Genomic DNA, 17,508 nt, shown 5'->3' with positions numbered 1-17,508 from the left:
TGTACTGGATGAAATAGCCTTTAGATCACATTAGTCGAACGGCTGCGGTTCCGGATGACAGGTTCCTGGGTTAAAGCATGGCTGCATTGAAGCAGTTTGGGAAAGTTTTGCACATTTCTAGGCTTTTGTTGGAGGGTAAATATTACGGCCTCTTTAGACTTTCTAACTTTGGAACAACATAGAAAGCTTTCCAACTCACGATTACATAACATTCATCAAGTTCCTGGAATATTTTCCAATGGGCTTGTTTCTTCTGTTTGGACAACTCATCTTATATTGCCTGCGTGTTTATATGAGAAAAGCTTTTGACTTCTGCTTTTTGGGTGATTATGCCTATAGACAAACTTTAAGATGTAATGAAAGAATATTTCCAACCATACTAAATCGGCAATACTGTAGGCTATTTTGATGGGTAGGGTCATTTACTGTTGAAGATCTCACGTCCAAGTTAAGCAATCACATCCATCATCATTGACCTGTGTGTGTCTTGCACACTTCACAAGGCATGGATTTGCTTGCCCAGGGTAAGCAGTCATTTATAATACTTAGGCCCCACTTGGACATCTAGTTCAATTTTGGAAAAAGGGGTTGGGTGCTTCTGTGGTTTGGTCCGTATCCTCAAACCTTGACTCAAAACATGTCCAGGCTATTTTTGCCATATATGATCAGAGACAGGTGTGATCAATGATTTCATTTGAATAACTTCATATAGGCCCTATGACACGGTAGGCTATGTGAACAGACTAGAGATATTGGCTTTGTGAAGCTGTGGTTTTTAATTTGAGAAAAAAATGAAAGGACATTTAAATGCTCCCACTTCTTTTCATTGATTTTCTCATAATAATGCAAAATGCTGAAGGCTTACAATTGCAAGTATGTATCAGTCCAAGTTGAGTCACTCAAACGCCCACTAAATTGTCATAATCCTTCCTCACTCAAACAAAGTGATTTGGCTGGTAGTGCTGCAGCCTTACTTGTATGTCAAGAATTGATCTAAGATCCCATGATTGAGGAGCCCTTTAAAAAGTGCTCCTCAATGTAATTTTCGAACTATAGCCTAGACTATAGCCTATTAACTCACCTGTATGTCTTATTGGCCAGAGTCAGAGCAGGGTCATCATCACTTATGTTGAGCCTAGTATTCAATTAGGCTACAACCTTTTAAGATATATTTTGTTTGCTTGGAGAACTCAATGACAATGCCTTGCCATCCACAATGGTTTGGAGAGTTGTGACATTTGTTTGACAAGCTTATCCTTTTTTTCTTTTGCATCTTATGCCTCTAATTTGAATTCATTTATGCATCAAATAAGCACTGGATCATTATAGCAAAAGGTTCAGCTCAAGACGTAAGCACTTTTCAGCAGAGGGCATTTAAGTAATTAACAGGTTAAATTATATAGGATTTATAATGGTTTGTACTTGGATCTCTGTGATTGGTTGTTGTTACCTTTGATTACCCAGCGCCCCCCCTGCGGAAGTAAGACAAAGTTCACCCTGATAGCTGTTAACACTCTAGTCGTTGCCCTGCTGTCTTTGCATACTACCAGCACAGTTTTGAATCTGGACACAAAGTTAAAATCCAGAACTACTTCATCATGTCTGTGCCTTTGGTTTTCGACGGGAAAGTTGTTATTGTCACTGGGGCCGGTGGAGGTAAATGACTGCTATCTTATGCTAACATAGCTAGCTTCATTGGGATATGCTCATTTTGTTAACTAGCTACGTTGTGCAAGGTGGTGTTGTGTTTTAGTGGTGGTTGACATGGTTGTGAATCCATTGTAGGGATTATGGCCAGGGGTATTCTTATTTGTCTGGTAGCAACAGTGGCTAACTAGCTAGCTATCCTAACCAGCAGCAGTGCTTGGTGGCTAGGCGCTATGTCAGAAAGTAGCCAACTTGCTAAGTTACTTGAGCAAGTTACCCACTGCTGTCATTGTTGCAACACTTTATACTTGAATCTGATATCGCTCGGCCACACAGGACAAAGTACATTTAGTTCATTCCAGATAGCTTATGTGAGGGCATTCTTGCAAAAAAGTACCCAGTAGCCCATCCACGCATGACGACAACATGGACTGTGCTGGACACTTTGCTGCAACCGTAAGTCTTATTTAACTTTTTCATTTGACCAAGTATTAACTTAAACTTATTTCCATAGGACTTGGGAGAGAATATGCTTTGGCTTTTGGTGAGAGGGGTGCCTCAGTAGTTGGTAAGTATTGTGAATGTATATTTTTAAGATGTAACGTTACATTAAATAAGCTGGCAACTATACAGAAAATATGCTGTTCAATGCTTAGTTCTTGTTTTAATTGTTTATCTTTTCTCTGCACACAGTTAATGACCTTGGAGGAGATATTAAAGGGGGAGGGAAGAGCTCTGATGCTGCTGATAAAGTCGTGGAAGAGATAAAAGCCAAGGGAGGCAAAGCAGTGGCTAACTATGGTGGGTAGATGGACCAAGTTATCTAACTCCATTTGAACTTTTGCACATGGTTCAAGAGTCTTGCGTGGCCAACCTTCCAAATCCTGTCTAGAGCCCTGGAATCTGAAGTTAGGTTCAAGGCTATGTGGGCAGGTTACAGGGCAAAATCACAGCCTTGATACAGTCTCATTCCATCCTTCCATTGCCCAATTTTACTTCCTTATGTTTTTTTTGAGCCCTCAATGAAACTATGACTGTAGACATCCATAACTGTTTAGGAGCATTATATCAGCTGTGAAAAGAAGCCATGCACATTTGTCTACTGTTTTGACGTTTCCATTTTTTACCTGGCCACCCAGAAGAGACTGGTTTCTTTCTTCCCAGAGTTTCTTTGCCACCATCACACCTTGGTTAGGCATTTTGGGGGTTTATTCTCATGTTTGTTTACCTGCTCATATTTGCCCCACAGATTCTGTAGAAGATGGTGAGAAATTGATCCAGACTGCCCTGGATGCTTTTGGGCGAATAGGTGCGTAATTTAGACAACAATTTTCCTTGTTTAAAACCAATAACACTATGCACATTTAACAATTTTAAACATAGCATGGCTGATGGTGTTAAGTCAAGCATGATTATACAGTGCATTTGGAAAATATTCATACTCTTGGACTTTTTAAAAACATTTTATTATGTTACAGCTTTGTGTCTTCTTGGGTATGACGCTACAAGTTTGGGGAAAAACTCCCCAAATACAGGTGTGCTGTTCTTTGCAGATCCCCTCAAGTTCTGTCAGGTTGTATGGGGAGCGTCGCTGCACAGCTATTTTCAGGTCTCTCCAGAGATGTTGAAGTCCGGGCTCTGGCTGGGCCACTCAAGGACATTCAGAGACTTGTCCAGAAGCCACTCCCGTGTTGTCTTGACTGTGTGCTTAGGTTTGTCCTGTTGGAAGGTGAATCTTTGCCCCAGCCTGAGGTTCTGAGCACTCTGGAGCAGATTTTCATCAAGGATCTCTGTACTTTTCTCTGTTCATCTTTCCCTCGAGCTTGACCAGTCTCCCAGTCCCTGCCACTGGAAAAACATCCCCATAGCATGATGCTGCCACCACCATGCTTCACCCTAGGGAGGGTGCCAAGTCTCCTCCAGATGTGATGCTTGGCATTCAGGCCAAAGAGTTACATTTTGGTTAGTAGACCAGCGAATCTTGTTTCATGTTCTGAGAGTATTTAGGTGCCTTTTGGCTAACTTCAAGCGGACTGTCATGTGGCTTCCCTCTGGCCACTCTACCATATAGGCCTGATTGGTGGAGTGCTGCAGAGATGGTTGTCCATCTGGAAGGTTCTCCCATCTGCACAGAGAAACTCGAGAGCTCTGTCAGTGACCATCGGGTTCTTGGTCAGGGAGGTGACCAAGGCTCTTTTCTGATTGCTCAGTTTGGCCAGGCTGCTAGCTCTATGAAGAGTCTTGGTGGTTCCAAACTTCTTCCATTTAACATTGCTGGAGAACTGATTTCTTGGGGACCTTCAATGCTGCAGACATTTTTTTGGTACCCTTCCTCAGATCTGTGCCTCCACACAATCCTGTCTCTGAGCTCTACGGACAATTCTTTGACCTCATGGCTTGGTTTTTGCTCTGACATGCACTGTCAACTGCGTGACCTTTATATATAGAGAGATGTGTGCCTTACCAAATCATGTCCAATCAAAATAATTTACCACAGGTGGACTCCAATCAAGTTGTAGAAACATCAAGGATGATGACTGGTAACAGGATGCACCTGAGCTCAATTTCAAGCCTCATAACAAAGGGTCTGAGTACTTATGTAAATAAGGTATTTCAGTTATGTTATATAAATTTGCAAACATTTTTGCTTTGTCATTTTGGGGGGAGGTCTGAATAAGGCTGTAACAAAAGTCAAGGGGTCTGAATACTTTCTGAATGCATTGTATGTTCAGGCTTGATTGAGCACACAATTACATGTTAATGTGCAAATGGTTTGTTTTGGCATCTTACAGTACATGATTTGGTGATAAGAATTTTGATTTAAACAGACCTGTTGCTTATCTTTTCCAGATATTGTTGTTAATAATGCTGGGTAAGAATGTGATTTATCTAAATCCTTTTAATCAGATTTGATGACCACTTTTTGCTAAATAAACTAAACTGTAGTGTTTCAGATGGATATGTGACATGGAAAACTATTCCATTTTACTCAATGTATATAATAGAATAGAGGTCAAAGTGAACAAACACCCTGTTTTATTGATTTCAAGGATACTTCGGGATCGTTCCTTTGGCAGAACGAGTGATTTGGATTGGGGTAAGGAGTTTATTTTTGAGTACATGTTCATTCTGTCCATCACGGAAGGAGAATATTGCATATTAAACAGTCATATGGAATGAATAGTAAATGTCTATCAGGCTGGAGAACAGCTTTAATTCCAAGGACTTTAGCTTAGAGAAATGAATGACAAATACAGTCTGAGTAGTAATTTGCAAGAACAGGATAACCTCTACATAGTTATTGTAATGCAACATTCGAGCCTGGTTCCTCTCTAGGTTTCTTCCTGGTTCTGGCCTTTCTAGGGAGTTTTTCCTAGCCACCGTGCTTCTACATTTGCATTGCTTGCTGTTTGGGGTTTTAGGCTGGGTTTCTGAATAGCACTTTGTGACAACGGCTGATGTAAAAAGGGCTTTATAAATACATTTGCTTGTATTTCAGACCTCATCCATAGAGTCCACCTGAGAGGGTCCTTCATGGTCACTAGAGCTGCCTGGAACCACATGAAGAACCAGAAGTTTGGGAGGTGATGACAAGGGTCAGACCCAGCACCATGTTGCCTATGTAAAAGGAAGTAGAGCTGACTGTTCTGCTGAATCCCAAATCATACCCTAGAGCAGGCTCTGCAGTCCTGTAGATCAGTGTGGATTGGATAGGAATAAGCAGCATGGTAATTGTCTTCTGATAGCCTGGATGGAATTCTCACCACCGCTTTGCTGTCATCTATTCCAGGGGTTCTTAAAGTGGGGTCTGTGGAGGTACTTCAGGGAGTTGTGGCTAGATTCCCCCCCCCCCCCACGTATTATTATTGTTAAAAAAAATATATATATATTTACATTTGATCTAATCTGCAATTTCTGTTCTTAACCCTGGCCTACATGGGCCTGGGAGGCTCACAGGGATATTGGTATCCACAGTACTTCACCAATTGTACTTTAAAAAAAATAGATATTTTTTTCCCAACTCCATACAACAAAATTCCCAATGACAAATTGTGTAGAATTGCAGGAAATTTGCTTGAAAATGGCAAAATTTGCAACCCATGCCAAGAGATGGGCCTTTAAAATGTTCCTGCTCAGGACTTGGTTTGTCCGGACATGCACTGCCAGAGTCCTAGTAAAACTCCCTGCATGCTATTTTTATCTCACTCAAGTTGTTCTGATTATGAGGGGGGTCCCTGATGACTTTGCCATCACAAAAGGGGTCCCAGGGCCCAAAAAGTTTGAGAACCCCCTGAGCCATTCAATAATTTCAGCTCATAAGCAGTGCCTAGGGATTCAGAATTCCTTTTGTACATCCAATCAATCCAGCTCTCATACTGAGCACACTCCAAACAGTTAGGTAATGGCCGCTGCAGAGTATAGACCTGTTTCAGGTTTGCGCACAGGTGGACCCTGTCTTAAATTAATGTAGAGAAATCATCCTGATGATACCCCTTGATTTGCAGCATCGGCACCAAGAATACGTGAGAAAACGGTCTTCAAATGTTCTAGAATAGTTTTTACGTGGTTGTTAGCTTTTGACAGGCAGTGAAGCGGATGGGTTTCTTAACTATTGTTATTGCCACGTGCCTGAAACAGCCTTGGCGCTTCAGTCTAATTCAGTGCACAGTGTTGAATCAACGTGCCACGGTGCTCTGTCTGTGCCCAGGATCATCATGACTTCATCGGCTGCTGGCATCTACGGCAATTTTGGGCAGGCGAACTACAGCGCGGCGAAGCTGGGTCTGCTGGGATTGGCCAACACCCTAGCCATCGAGGGCCAAAAGTACAACATCCACTGCAACACAATCGCCCCGACCGCAGGCTCGCGCCTCACAGAGACTGTTATGCCCCCAGGTCAGAGGAGCCGCTGAGAAACTGCTCTAAACAGGCTGAGCAGCACACATTACTGGGTCATCTTATTAAGACTCAATGATTTGAGTTGATCTGTTGTGTAATATTGCGATGAGTTACCAGTGCTTGACATGTCCTGATGGGTGCCTGTACTCATTGTGGGTGCCAGTATTGTTTACATTTAGATGCAGGAGCTCTACATAGTTTTGAGCTAATATTATAAGGCCTGAGGGGTTGTGGTATATGGCCGATATACCACGGCTAAGGGCTGTTCTTATGCGCGACTGAACATGGTGGCCTGGATATAGCCGTGGTATATTGGCAATATACCAGAAATCCCAGAGGTGCCTTATTGCTATTACAAACTGGGTACCAATGTAATTAGAGCAGTAAAAATAAATATTTTTGGCATACCTGTGGTATACGGCCTGATATACCATGGCTTTCAGTCAATCAGCATTCCGGGCTCAAACCACCCAGTTTAATACAGGAACTCGAGCAGTAGAACACATTTGAGGTGCCGGTACTCTGCTCCAGTGATCTGCCTAAGTCAAGCACTGTTGCATCATGTAATATTGACATGTACATTTGTTACTAAAGTTACCTGCTATTGTCAAACTAGTGCACTCACAAACTAAGTAAACACAGATTAATCATGCGTTCTGACAAATAACGTTTATTTATGGGTTGGGCATTTAATGAGGTGTCGTAGATTGCTTTGGTGGCCTCTGCTTGGCTGACATCTGTGATTTTTCTTCTCTGGTGTCTGCCACGTGATGCCCTTTTAATATCCCATATGAAAGTCGTGTGATACTGTCCCGTTTGCTGGTATTAAAAAAAGTATCTTAAACTGTAGGACATGGGAGTCAAACTCATTCCACGGAGGGCAGAGTCTCGGGTTTTCACTCCTCCCTTGTGCTTGATTGATGAATTAAGGTCATTAATTAGTAAGGAACTCCCCTTGCCTGGTTGTTTAGGTCTTCATTGAGAAAGGAAAAAACAGAAATCTGCGGACACTCGGCCCTCTGTAGAATGAGTTTGACACCCCTGTCCTATGGTTTATGAAGTTTTAAAAAATATATATGTGTATATACCAGCAAAAGGCTGGTATACCCCCCACAATGTGCATACCTTTTCATGTTATTAGCAACTTAACATTTTGCTTTTTTTGTCGTAGATCTGTTGGAGTCCTTGAAAGCAGAATACGTGGCTCCCCTAGTTCTGTGGCTGTCTCATGACCAGTGTCAGGAAAATGGAGGCCTGTTCGAGGTTTGTTAGAGAACTATATGAAATGTTCACCTATGCCTTAAACTGTATCGGGCTTACTCCCAATCCTTACTGATTATTCTGTTAATGTTCTCTCCCTGTTTAGGTTGGTGCTGGCTGGATTGGAAAATGTGAGTTGATCTTATTATTCTCATTTGGGAGTATTTTCACCGTTCTACAATATTTTCCATCAATGTGTTTGTGTAGTGCGCTGGGAGCGTTCACAGGGCTGCATTGTGAGGAACAAGAACCAGGGCATGTTTCCTGAGACTGTACGAGACCAGTGGGACAACATCTGTGACTTCACCAATGCCACCAAACCTGCCAACATCAATGGTAACCAAGTCAAGCAGCCCTTAGACTGAACACCTATGCTGGCATATTTTGCCTCTGTCAGATACGTTACAGATATTAGTCATTGACTTATACACAGATGTATTGAATTTAAACTTTAAATATATATTTTTTAACAATAGTATAAAATGCAGAAAATTACTGACTAGGTAGGTGTCAGTGAAACATTCAAATAATAGTCCACCTGCAGTAAATGCTGGAACTCTTTTGGTGTTGTAATAACAACCACTTTCATGGGACAAGGTCTGCAGTGTAAACCGAGTGGCTGACCAGGGATCAAACCTCTAAGAGAAGGGGGGGGGGACAAGCCAGCAATCCAGTGAACAAACTCATTGGCTTGTGCTGCTATGACACAATGTCAATTCCACCACCGCTATTTCCCCCCTCGTCTTTTAATAAAGAGCACAGTACAGTATCGAGCGGAGCGCCTTTGGGTCAGACACAGAAGAGAACATGGCAAGTGTTCATCATTATTCTCCTCCCTCGGCTTGCCCTTGGATGTGCAGCAGCAGCATGGGGGTGGCAGCCTCCAGAGGAGTGCCTCATTACCATGACTTTGTAGTGCTCCTCATTTGTACCTTATTAGTGGACTCGTGGCCGTCTTTGTTCCACAACGTCCTTATTGAGTGACTGTAATGAATCTCCTCTTTTCCCATTTTTTTTTTAGAGTCCTTGGCTACATTGGTGGAGGTGCTGTCAAGAGTGGAGACTGATGAGGGAATTGCCCCCAACCCCACCAGTGCTATGGCCACTGCTGCATCTGGGATCAGTCCTGTGAGTGGAGAGGTTAACAGTACTAGGCTGGAATGAAGTGACATGCATGTTGGTGACAGATGGTCCCATAATGATGCTCTGTGGGCGATGTCTTCAAAGATGTCTGTTTGGAGTGTCTTTGACACCAAGGGGCCATGGCTCCAAGTCAAACAGTCCCTTGCAGGCTGATGTCAGTGTATCCCTAGTTGACCTACGGGGCCTGGTTCTACCAAAAGGCATGCTTAGTAAAGACATGGCTTGTGTCCACTTCGTACTGTGCCGATTGTCACTGTGCTTCCCCTTCAGCTGGAGGCGGTGGGACAGAAGCTTCCGGAGTCGACCTTCAGCTACTCCCAAACTCAGTGCATCCTGTACGCCCTGGGAGTGGGCATGTCCACCAAGGATGACGACCACCTCAAGTTCCTGTACGAGGGCCACGAGGACTTTAGCTGTCTGCCCACTTTCGGGGTCATACCCTCCCAGGCGGCCATGATGGACGGAGGGCTAGGTTCCGTGCCTGGACTTAACTTTGACTTCACCAGGGTAAAAGTTCCAGGAAACAATCCCAATCATCTTTATTTCCCCCAAGTACAGTAGAATTTACAGTTTATATGCATTATATAGAAAATAGATGCAGTAAACTCAGAACTCATCCCATCCAGAAGTGGCAAAGCAACTGTTGCTGTTCTCACATTTCATTTACATTTTATTTTGCTAGGAGCAAAGACTAACTGAAACCGCTATTGTAACCATAACCAATTTACTCACCTTTGTTCATTCTGATATTGTCCCTCTCTCTCAGTTGTTGCACGGAGAGCAGTATCTGGAGCTTTTCAAACCATTACCCACCTCTGGTATGTGTGCCCATTACAGATTCTAAGTATCTCTGAGAACAACATTTTCTGCTTACAAAAGCCTGTTATTTAAAATAATTTGTCTGCATTTGCAGGAACACTGACGTCTCAGGCTAGAATCGCAGATGTGTTAGACAAAGGATCTGGCGCAGTCATTCTCCTGGATGGTTAGTTTTGTTACGCTTCCTTGTCCCTGAGAATTAGTGTGGTAGTGTGAAGGGTATGTATGTGACGTTCCACAGGGTTGCATGAGATGAGCAAAGAAATAGCAGAGGAACTTTAAGAATTAGTTATGGACCTGATATTAAAGGAAGGAAATTAAACACATGCAGTCTAAAGATTCTTTCAGAGAAACATGAAAGAATATTTTGTTTTCTCCTGTGGAATGTTAAAAAAAAAAAGAAGAAAAAAAAGTTTCATTATTGGTGAAAAAAATAAAGAAGCTATTTAGCAGGCACTTTTATCCAAAGCGACTTAATCATCTGCACACATTTGAAGTCCACTGTCCTGGCATTGCAGCACCACGCTGTACCAACTGAGCTACAGAGGACCATTTGGAAGATAATAACATTGTCTTTCTCCACAGTCCACACGTACAGTGGTAAAGAGCTGGTGTGTTACAACCAGTACTCTCTGTTCATCGTGGGGGCTGGTGGCTTTGGAGGAAAGAGAACATCTGATAAAGCAATGGTAACAAGGAGTCTGTTAACACCACCAATGCTTTCAAACTATTCAGAAGTACTACCATTTTTTTCTAGAACAAAATGGTTGACACGACCTATTTTTCTTTCAACGTAACTTAATCTCACTCTTTCAGAGCACAGTGGCGCATCCAAACAGAACTCCTGATGCTGTGATGACTGACACCACAACAAGGGACCAGGTTTGTTTTTCATCTAATGTATACACTGATTTTTACTACTAGTGCCCAAACTGTTAGGATTTTTTTCAAAAGTTGACGCATCAAGTAAGTAGCCATAATGGCTCAACGGGAGGCCGACTCAGGATATTTCTAAAAGGAGCGACTTGACATTGATTCCACGCTTTCAGGCTGCCTTGTATCGTCTGAGTGGGGACTGGAACCCCCTCCACATAGACCCCAGCTTTGCAGCAATGGGAGGTGAGTCTTTTGACATGGTACCAGATCTGTTTTGGCAATCGTGTCAACTCCCTTGTCATGCCAAAAGAAGAGTGCCAAGGAGTTGACATGATTGCACCAACAGATCTGGCACCAGGCTTTGAGTCTTCTATATGAATATAACACTGCACAGTGTTATGCAGGATATTGTGTTGACTCATAAAGACCTCTTCTCTTCAATTTTTCAGGATTCAAATCCCCTATTCTGCATGGCCTGTGCTCCTTTGGGTTTGCAGCTAGGCATGTGCTGAAGCAGTATGCCAACAACGATGCCTCCAGATTCAAGTCCATCAAGGTGAAGCACGATCTTGGCAGTAACGTCATAGACTGAATAGAACGGCCGTTTCCATTCAAGTCAATGATGGCATAATGGGGGGACTGGCGGCCGTTGCGAGTGTACCCATCAATCTGTGCTGTGATTTGTTGAGTCAGCTCAACTGACATTACAAAAAATATATTAAATTGCATGAGCGACATCAGTTAACTTTCTACATTACCATGGAAACCAGGCAGCCATTGCAAGTGTACCTATGAGTTTACCGGTCAAATTGCCAGGGTTAGAGGTTCCAAGCCCATTCTATGTTAACAGTTCCCTATATCTTTTTGGAGCTTGGCACTTAAGAAAAATAAGAACACCCTACCGTTGCGCGTACCTTTTCTTACACTTGTCTCTTGACTATCACTGATAGCTGCTTTATCGAGGAGTGTTTGACTTATGACTGTGAGATGTGGTTGTCTCACCTAGCTACCTTAAGATGGGTGCTCTAACTGTAAGTCACTCTGGATAAGAGTGTCTGCTAAATGTCTAGAATTGAAAATGTAATCAGCTGTTTTAAAAAAAAAAGAATTTTCCCTGGTCCCTACCGTTCCTTCAGGTTCGCTTTGTAAAGCCAGTGCTACCAGGCCAGTCCCTACAGACTGAGATGTGGAAAGAAGGAAACCGAATTCACATTCAGTGCAAAGTAAGCAGTTTTATCATGGTTGTGCTAGAGGTTAATAGTGATCCATTAAGATTGAAAGAATTACCCAAATGAGGTCCAGTAACCTCTTTCCATGCGATACAGAATATCCATGTTAAATTGATTTGGGTTATGTCTTATTCCTCAGGTCAAAGAGAGCGGTGCTGTGGTTTTGTCAGGTGCCTATGTGGACTTGCATGCTGCTGCAGATGGCTCCCCACAAATTCTTCCTGAGGTACATCAGTCAGACTATTCATGTGTGACGCAAAAACACAAAGGTGGAAATGACCTCTGACTAGTTTTTCCTGTTTTGAACCCTTCTAGGCAGGGGGACTCAAGAGTGAGCTGGTGTTTGCTGAGATCGGCCATCGCATTAAGGACCTAGGGGCTGAGATGGTGAAGAAGGTCAATGCAGTGTTTGGCTGGGAGATCACCAAGGGGGGAAACACTGCAGCCCAGTGGAGTAAGTGAACCCTTGTTGCTTTCCAAGCACTCCTGTCAATCAATGCAGTCATGTTGAACCTATGCGGCCCGCTCCCCGGGCCCTGATTTTAAGCCAAGTCCTGGACTAAAAATTATTCTCGATGGAGAATTACCATTGTGCACTTTAGTCTACTATTAAACTTGATCTGGGAAACTGGCCCATAGTGTGAATGCCTAAACCATATTTTCATTATGCTCTCCCCCAGCCATTGATTTGAAAACTGGAGCTGGCGCCTTGCACAAGGGCCCATACAGTGGCAAAACCGACGTGACCATCACTGTATCTGATGATGACTTCATGGAAGTAGTGCAGGGAAAACTGAACCCTCAGAAGGTATAAACATCTCCCCTACATGCCTGGCAACATCTGTGAGACACTGTAGAAAGCTGGAAGATGACTCAGCAGAGAGCACTGCCAATGTGTAGCACATTTACACTTCAAAGCTTTTTATATTTATTTTTTAAACTAAGTACATCCCAGTAAGAGTGGGTTTCCTTGGCAGGAATGAGCTACATTTCACCTTTTCATTGTTTTGTGACTTTAGATCAGGGATGGACAACTGGCAGCCCTCCTTTTTGTAGGCCCGCGGATCAATTTCTGTAAAATAAAATGTTGGGGGGTGGAGGGAACTCAACTTTATGTTGAGAGGTAGAATACACAAGGTGCAGTTTCTCAACAACATTTCACTTAGGGCCCCCAAAAGGCTAGGATTACCTTTTACTGCCTGTGTGGGTATGCAGACCTGTGAGCCACTGCAGCCCATCATGAGTTCAGATTTTTTTTTGTGGCTCCCACCCCAATCAAAGTTGCCCATCCCTGATTTTTCTACAGAACAAAAATATAAACGCAACATGTGACATGTTGGTTTCATGTGCTGAAATAAAATATCCCAGACATTTTTTCATATGCGCAAAAAGCTTTTCTCTCAATTGTGCACAAATTTGTTGACATCCCTGTTAGTGAGCATGTCTCCTCTGCCAAGATAATCCATCCACCTGACAGGTGTGGCATATCAAGCAGCTGAGGAAACAGCATGATCATGAAAATAAAAGGCCACTCAAATGTACAGTTTCACACAACACAATGCCACAGATGTCTTGAGGGAGTGTGCAATTAGCATGCTGACTACCTGAAAGTCCTACAGGAAAGAGCTGTTGCAAGATAATTGAATGTTCATTTCTCTACCATAAGCTGCCTCAATGTCATTTTTAGAGAATTTGGCAGTATGTCACAATCGCAGACCATGTGTAAACCACGCCAACCCAGGACTTCCACATCTGGCTTCTTCACCTGCGAGATGTTCTGAGACGCGCCACCTGGAAAATGTGGGTTTGCACAACCGAAGAATTACTGCACAAACCGTCTCTGGGAAGTTCAGCTGCGTGCTCGTCGTCCTCACCAGGGTCTTGACCTGACTGCAGTTCAAGTTTCAATCAAGTTTATTTTATATAGCCCTTCGTACATCAGCTAATATCTCGAAGTGCTGTACAGAAACCCAGCCTAAAACCCCAACCAGCAAGCAATGCAGGTGTAGAAGCACAGTTCAGCATCGCAATTCCTGGAAGCTGAAAATGTCCCAGTTCTTCCATGGCCTGCATACTCCCCAGACATGTCACCGTTGAGCCTGTTTGGAATGCTCTGGATCGACGTGTACGACAGCGTGTTCCTGTTCCCGCCAATAGCCATGAACTTCACACATGCCAATGAAGGAGACAACATTCCTCAGGCCACACAAATCACAAACCTGAGCAACTATGCGAAGGAGATGTTGCGCTGCATGAGGCAAATGGTATCACACTGGATACTGACTGGTTTTCTGATCCGACCCTACCAACAAATCTGACCAACTGATGCATATCTGTATTCCCAGTCATGTGAAATCCATAGATTAGGCCAGGGGTGTCAAACTCATTCCACGGAGGGCCTAGTGTCTGCAGGTTTTTGGTTTTTCCTTTCAATAAAGCCCTAGACAACCAGGTGTGGGGAGTTCCTAACTAATTAGTGATGTTAATTCATCAATCAAGTACAAGGGAGGAGCGAAAACCCGCAGACACTCGGCCCCCCGTGGAATGAGTTTGACACCTGTGGATTAGGCCCTCATTTCAATTGACTGATTTCCTTATGAACTGTTAATCTTTTTAAATTGTTGCATTTTATATTTTTGTTCAGTGTCGCTCCAGGAAGCCCTTAGCTTATGAACATATTTTTCTCAGTGACCTGAGACTTGTACTTGTTCTTCCAGGCGTTCTTTGCAGGCAAGCTGAAAGTGCGAGGGAACGTCATGCTGAGCCAGAAGCTGGAGGTGATCCTCAAAGACTATGCCAAACTTTGAGGTTGAGCCACTCAATCAGTTATCTAACTTGTTTCACCTGAGGTAGCAGCATTAATTGCCGATGTGCATAAAGATGGCAGAAGTCATTGTTTTAACACCATCCGCTGAGTTTTTCAAATTGCACCTCTTCTGTTGCACTAATTTGACCTGGATTTCAATGCATCAACCTAAATGCGAGTTGTCCAGTGATTTAATGCTATTTCAACTAATAGACACCTTACACTGAGATCATGATTTGTACTTTGACGCTGATGAAATGTATAGCGATGTTTATTAAACATCAACAGCTTTGATGGTTAAGAAGATAGTGCTGATGTGCAATTCTGAATGTCAAGTCAGATGATGGGTGCATGGGGCAAATAAATTACTGGGGCAAACTGTACATGAACAACTGGTGATGCTTGCTGTATTCCAGGGCAATGAAGAAAAGGCTAGCAGAACCTGTCTGCTACATCTTCTCATGAAAATTGCATTTGTGCTCCCAGATTAGGCATTGTTTTTTTTCTCAAGTGACCCTAATGAAATAAAACTGTAGCCATAGTGTTGGCATGGTGCAACATGCTACACTAATTTCTAATAAATCTAATGCACTTTCATCATGTGGCTTCTGACAGTGATAAACTTTAATCAAGGTTCCAAACAGACAAGTGTACATTAAGTTGCTTTATTATATTACACTTGTAAATCTGACTTAATCAACATATTCATAAAATTAGCTTTCTGAGCATATTCACAGTGTAAAGGAAGAAAAACATGGAATCCCTATTGTATATGATAGTTCTAGTTAAATACTCATCCCTTGTCTGCGATAGCATATTACACTAAGCAATTTGTATATCTCCTCCGCCTTGATTAAAGATTTTATTAAATTACTTTGCAATGAGTATGCAGTGAAATGTGTTTTACAGGGACAGCCATAGTTGTACTGCACCCCAGGAGGAAATTAGGATTTAGTGCCTTGCTCGAGAGCACACCGATTTTTCACCTCAGGGATTCGAACCAGCAACCTTTCGGTTACTGGCCCAACGCTCTAACCATATATCAATGAACTTTGATTCTTATGATATTAACCATCTGCCCCTGGAGGTGATTAAACAAACCCAATTCTGCATCATGATCAGACAGTATTGTTTAAAACACAATCCATAAATATTACTGGTATTTTGCAGAACTTGCTAAAACATCACAGTAAAGTTGTGAGGTGTAGTTTGTTCTATTTACAGAATGCAATAACTATTTTATCAAGAAAGCTTTTCTCCAGCTTATACCCCAAATATAGATTTGTCTACAGCAGCTATGTGACAGTATGTCAAGGGGGTGAAGTTATTGGGAATAATCGATATCACAATATACATGGGCCTAGATTCAATCTATAAGTTTATAAGGTCATTTCCTGAAGGCAATGCATTTTGTAAAAATAAAAAGCTATTTGTCAAACCACACAAGTATCCCACTAAGGCAGCCAAATTCAGATTTTTTTTAAGCCAATCATAAGCTCTGAAAATATCAGATGTGATTGGGCTGGTTGTCTAAATGCATCCTAACTGACAAGCTAGTTAACCAGTTTGTGAAGTCAATTTCATGTTAGCAAAGGTAAATCCACAATTTAAGTGACTTATCTATGCATCTGTGGTTGATTTGGCGATGGGAGGAGGAAAGTGCTGTGTTGGAATAAAACTATTTCATACTCAAGACACCCATTCAAATTAGTGCTCTCTCTCTTATTGGCTAAAGGAAAGGGCACTTACGTGGTATTACTATAAGCTTCTTGATAGTTACAGCATTCTGTCTAAAATAATCAAGGGGAAGAACAGACCAATTATATTGGTGTCCCCTGATAAGTGGGTCCTTATTAAAGCGCCGTGTGTACCTCAATAAGATGATCACTTGATTGGTCAATTGCACACAAGGTCCAACCAAAACTAAATACCTAGGAGAGATGGGTGCAGTACCAGTATGAGTTAAAGATTTATAAGGACACATCACCACTGTTTGAATCTAGACCACAACAATACTAAACAGAATATTCTACTTAAGGCTTGGCTTGCTCTCTGGGATCTAAACTATGCACTGCATATCATTTTACCTTATTTATGAGCAAACAAAGCGAATTCCTTATGATTCGATAATGTGCTTTATATCAACTGGCCTTAACAACTCAAGCAAGCAGGGATGTCAGTATTTTACAGTCTTAAAATAGATGCAGAGCACTGTAGAAACACCTGACATCCCAAATCATACACTGCACAGATAATCTCATCTCTACACGACTCATCTTGACATGTAAGATTCCAATATGATGATTGCCTTAGAAAAGTGATCACTTGCGTCCGTTTTTGAGTGTCCTCTCCTTGTGCAGACAGACAGTCAGTCCCTCCACACTCATCTTGCAGTAACTTGTGCAAACAAAGGCAGTCTTGGTCACGTAAACCACAAGCTGAGGCTGTGCTGAGTTAGCTAAATTATGAACTTGACGTCGTTCTTCAGGTTGCCATTGTTGACGCTGAAGCGGTCAGGGAGAATCCTCATCTTCATGGTACCGTCGGCCCCACACGAAAAGATGTGGTTGGCCGGGCCCACCTCGATCTGCATCACGCCCGTGCCCAGATTCCGGAACAGGGACTGGCGAGCGTGCTCGTTGGGGAACTGATGCAGTAAGCACTGCGTGGACAGGCTCCACACCTGCAACAACATGCCACAGTCAGGGTTGGAGCCAAAGTAACCTTTTTGTTATACTTGCATACGATTTATGGATTTAAATCTTTAACATGCTATACAGGGGGGAACCAAATATCTATTGTAATCCTGATTTTCTAATAGGCTGCTCC

General features: G+C 42.6%; 2 protein-coding genes across 2 annotated transcripts in view; one reads left to right on the top strand and one right to left on the bottom strand.

Annotated features, from left to right (window-relative positions):
• Positions 1-1,480: 1,480 nt before the first annotated feature.
• On the top strand, positions 1,481-15,553 carry hsd17b4 (hydroxysteroid (17-beta) dehydrogenase 4). Its single transcript, XM_038990163.1, has 24 exons — positions 1,481-1,656; positions 2,162-2,215; positions 2,341-2,448; positions 2,897-2,956; positions 4,498-4,519; positions 4,698-4,744; positions 5,147-5,231; positions 6,356-6,543; positions 7,718-7,809; positions 7,913-7,937; positions 8,014-8,142; positions 8,828-8,934; positions 9,220-9,456; positions 9,716-9,767; positions 9,863-9,934; positions 10,354-10,457; positions 10,585-10,650; positions 10,818-10,887; positions 11,094-11,200; positions 11,781-11,867; positions 12,013-12,099; positions 12,189-12,327; positions 12,554-12,681; positions 14,591-15,553. Exons 1-24 carry the CDS (start codon positions 1,599-1,601, stop codon positions 14,678-14,680), a joined length of 2,214 nt encoding a protein of 737 aa, XP_038846091.1. The 5' UTR covers positions 1,481-1,598; the 3' UTR covers positions 14,681-15,553.
• Positions 15,282-17,508, bottom strand: part of LOC120045108 (dmX-like protein 1) — a 63,516-nt gene continuing 61,289 nt past the window's right edge. The window contains exon 45 of the mRNA XM_038990034.1: positions 15,282-17,362. Coding sequence (XP_038845962.1) covers positions 17,138-17,362 — 225 coding nt within the window. The 3' untranslated portion in view covers positions 15,282-17,137. The remainder of the gene's footprint in view (positions 17,363-17,508) is intronic.

The sequence above is a fragment of the Salvelinus namaycush genome, chromosome 1 (assembly GCF_016432855.1).
Source record: "Salvelinus namaycush isolate Seneca chromosome 1, SaNama_1.0, whole genome shotgun sequence".
In the NCBI taxonomy this organism is placed as follows: domain Eukaryota; kingdom Metazoa; phylum Chordata; class Actinopteri; order Salmoniformes; family Salmonidae; genus Salvelinus; species Salvelinus namaycush.
This window is presented reverse-complemented; position numbering and strand designations above follow the sequence as displayed.

Excerpts from the sequence above, each read along its gene's own strand:
- hsd17b4 (XM_038990163.1), top strand. The coding sequence starts at position 1,599 with ATGTCTGTGCCTTTGGTTTTCGACGGGAAAGTTGTTATTGTCACTGGG. Across the intron at positions 7,810-7,912 it reads AAAATGGAGGCCTGTTCGAG|GTTGGTGCTGGCTGGATTGG; the intron begins GTTTGTTAGAGA and ends CTCCCTGTTTAG. Across the intron at positions 10,458-10,584 it reads GAACATCTGATAAAGCAATG|AGCACAGTGGCGCATCCAAA; the intron begins GTAACAAGGAGT and ends TCACTCTTTCAG.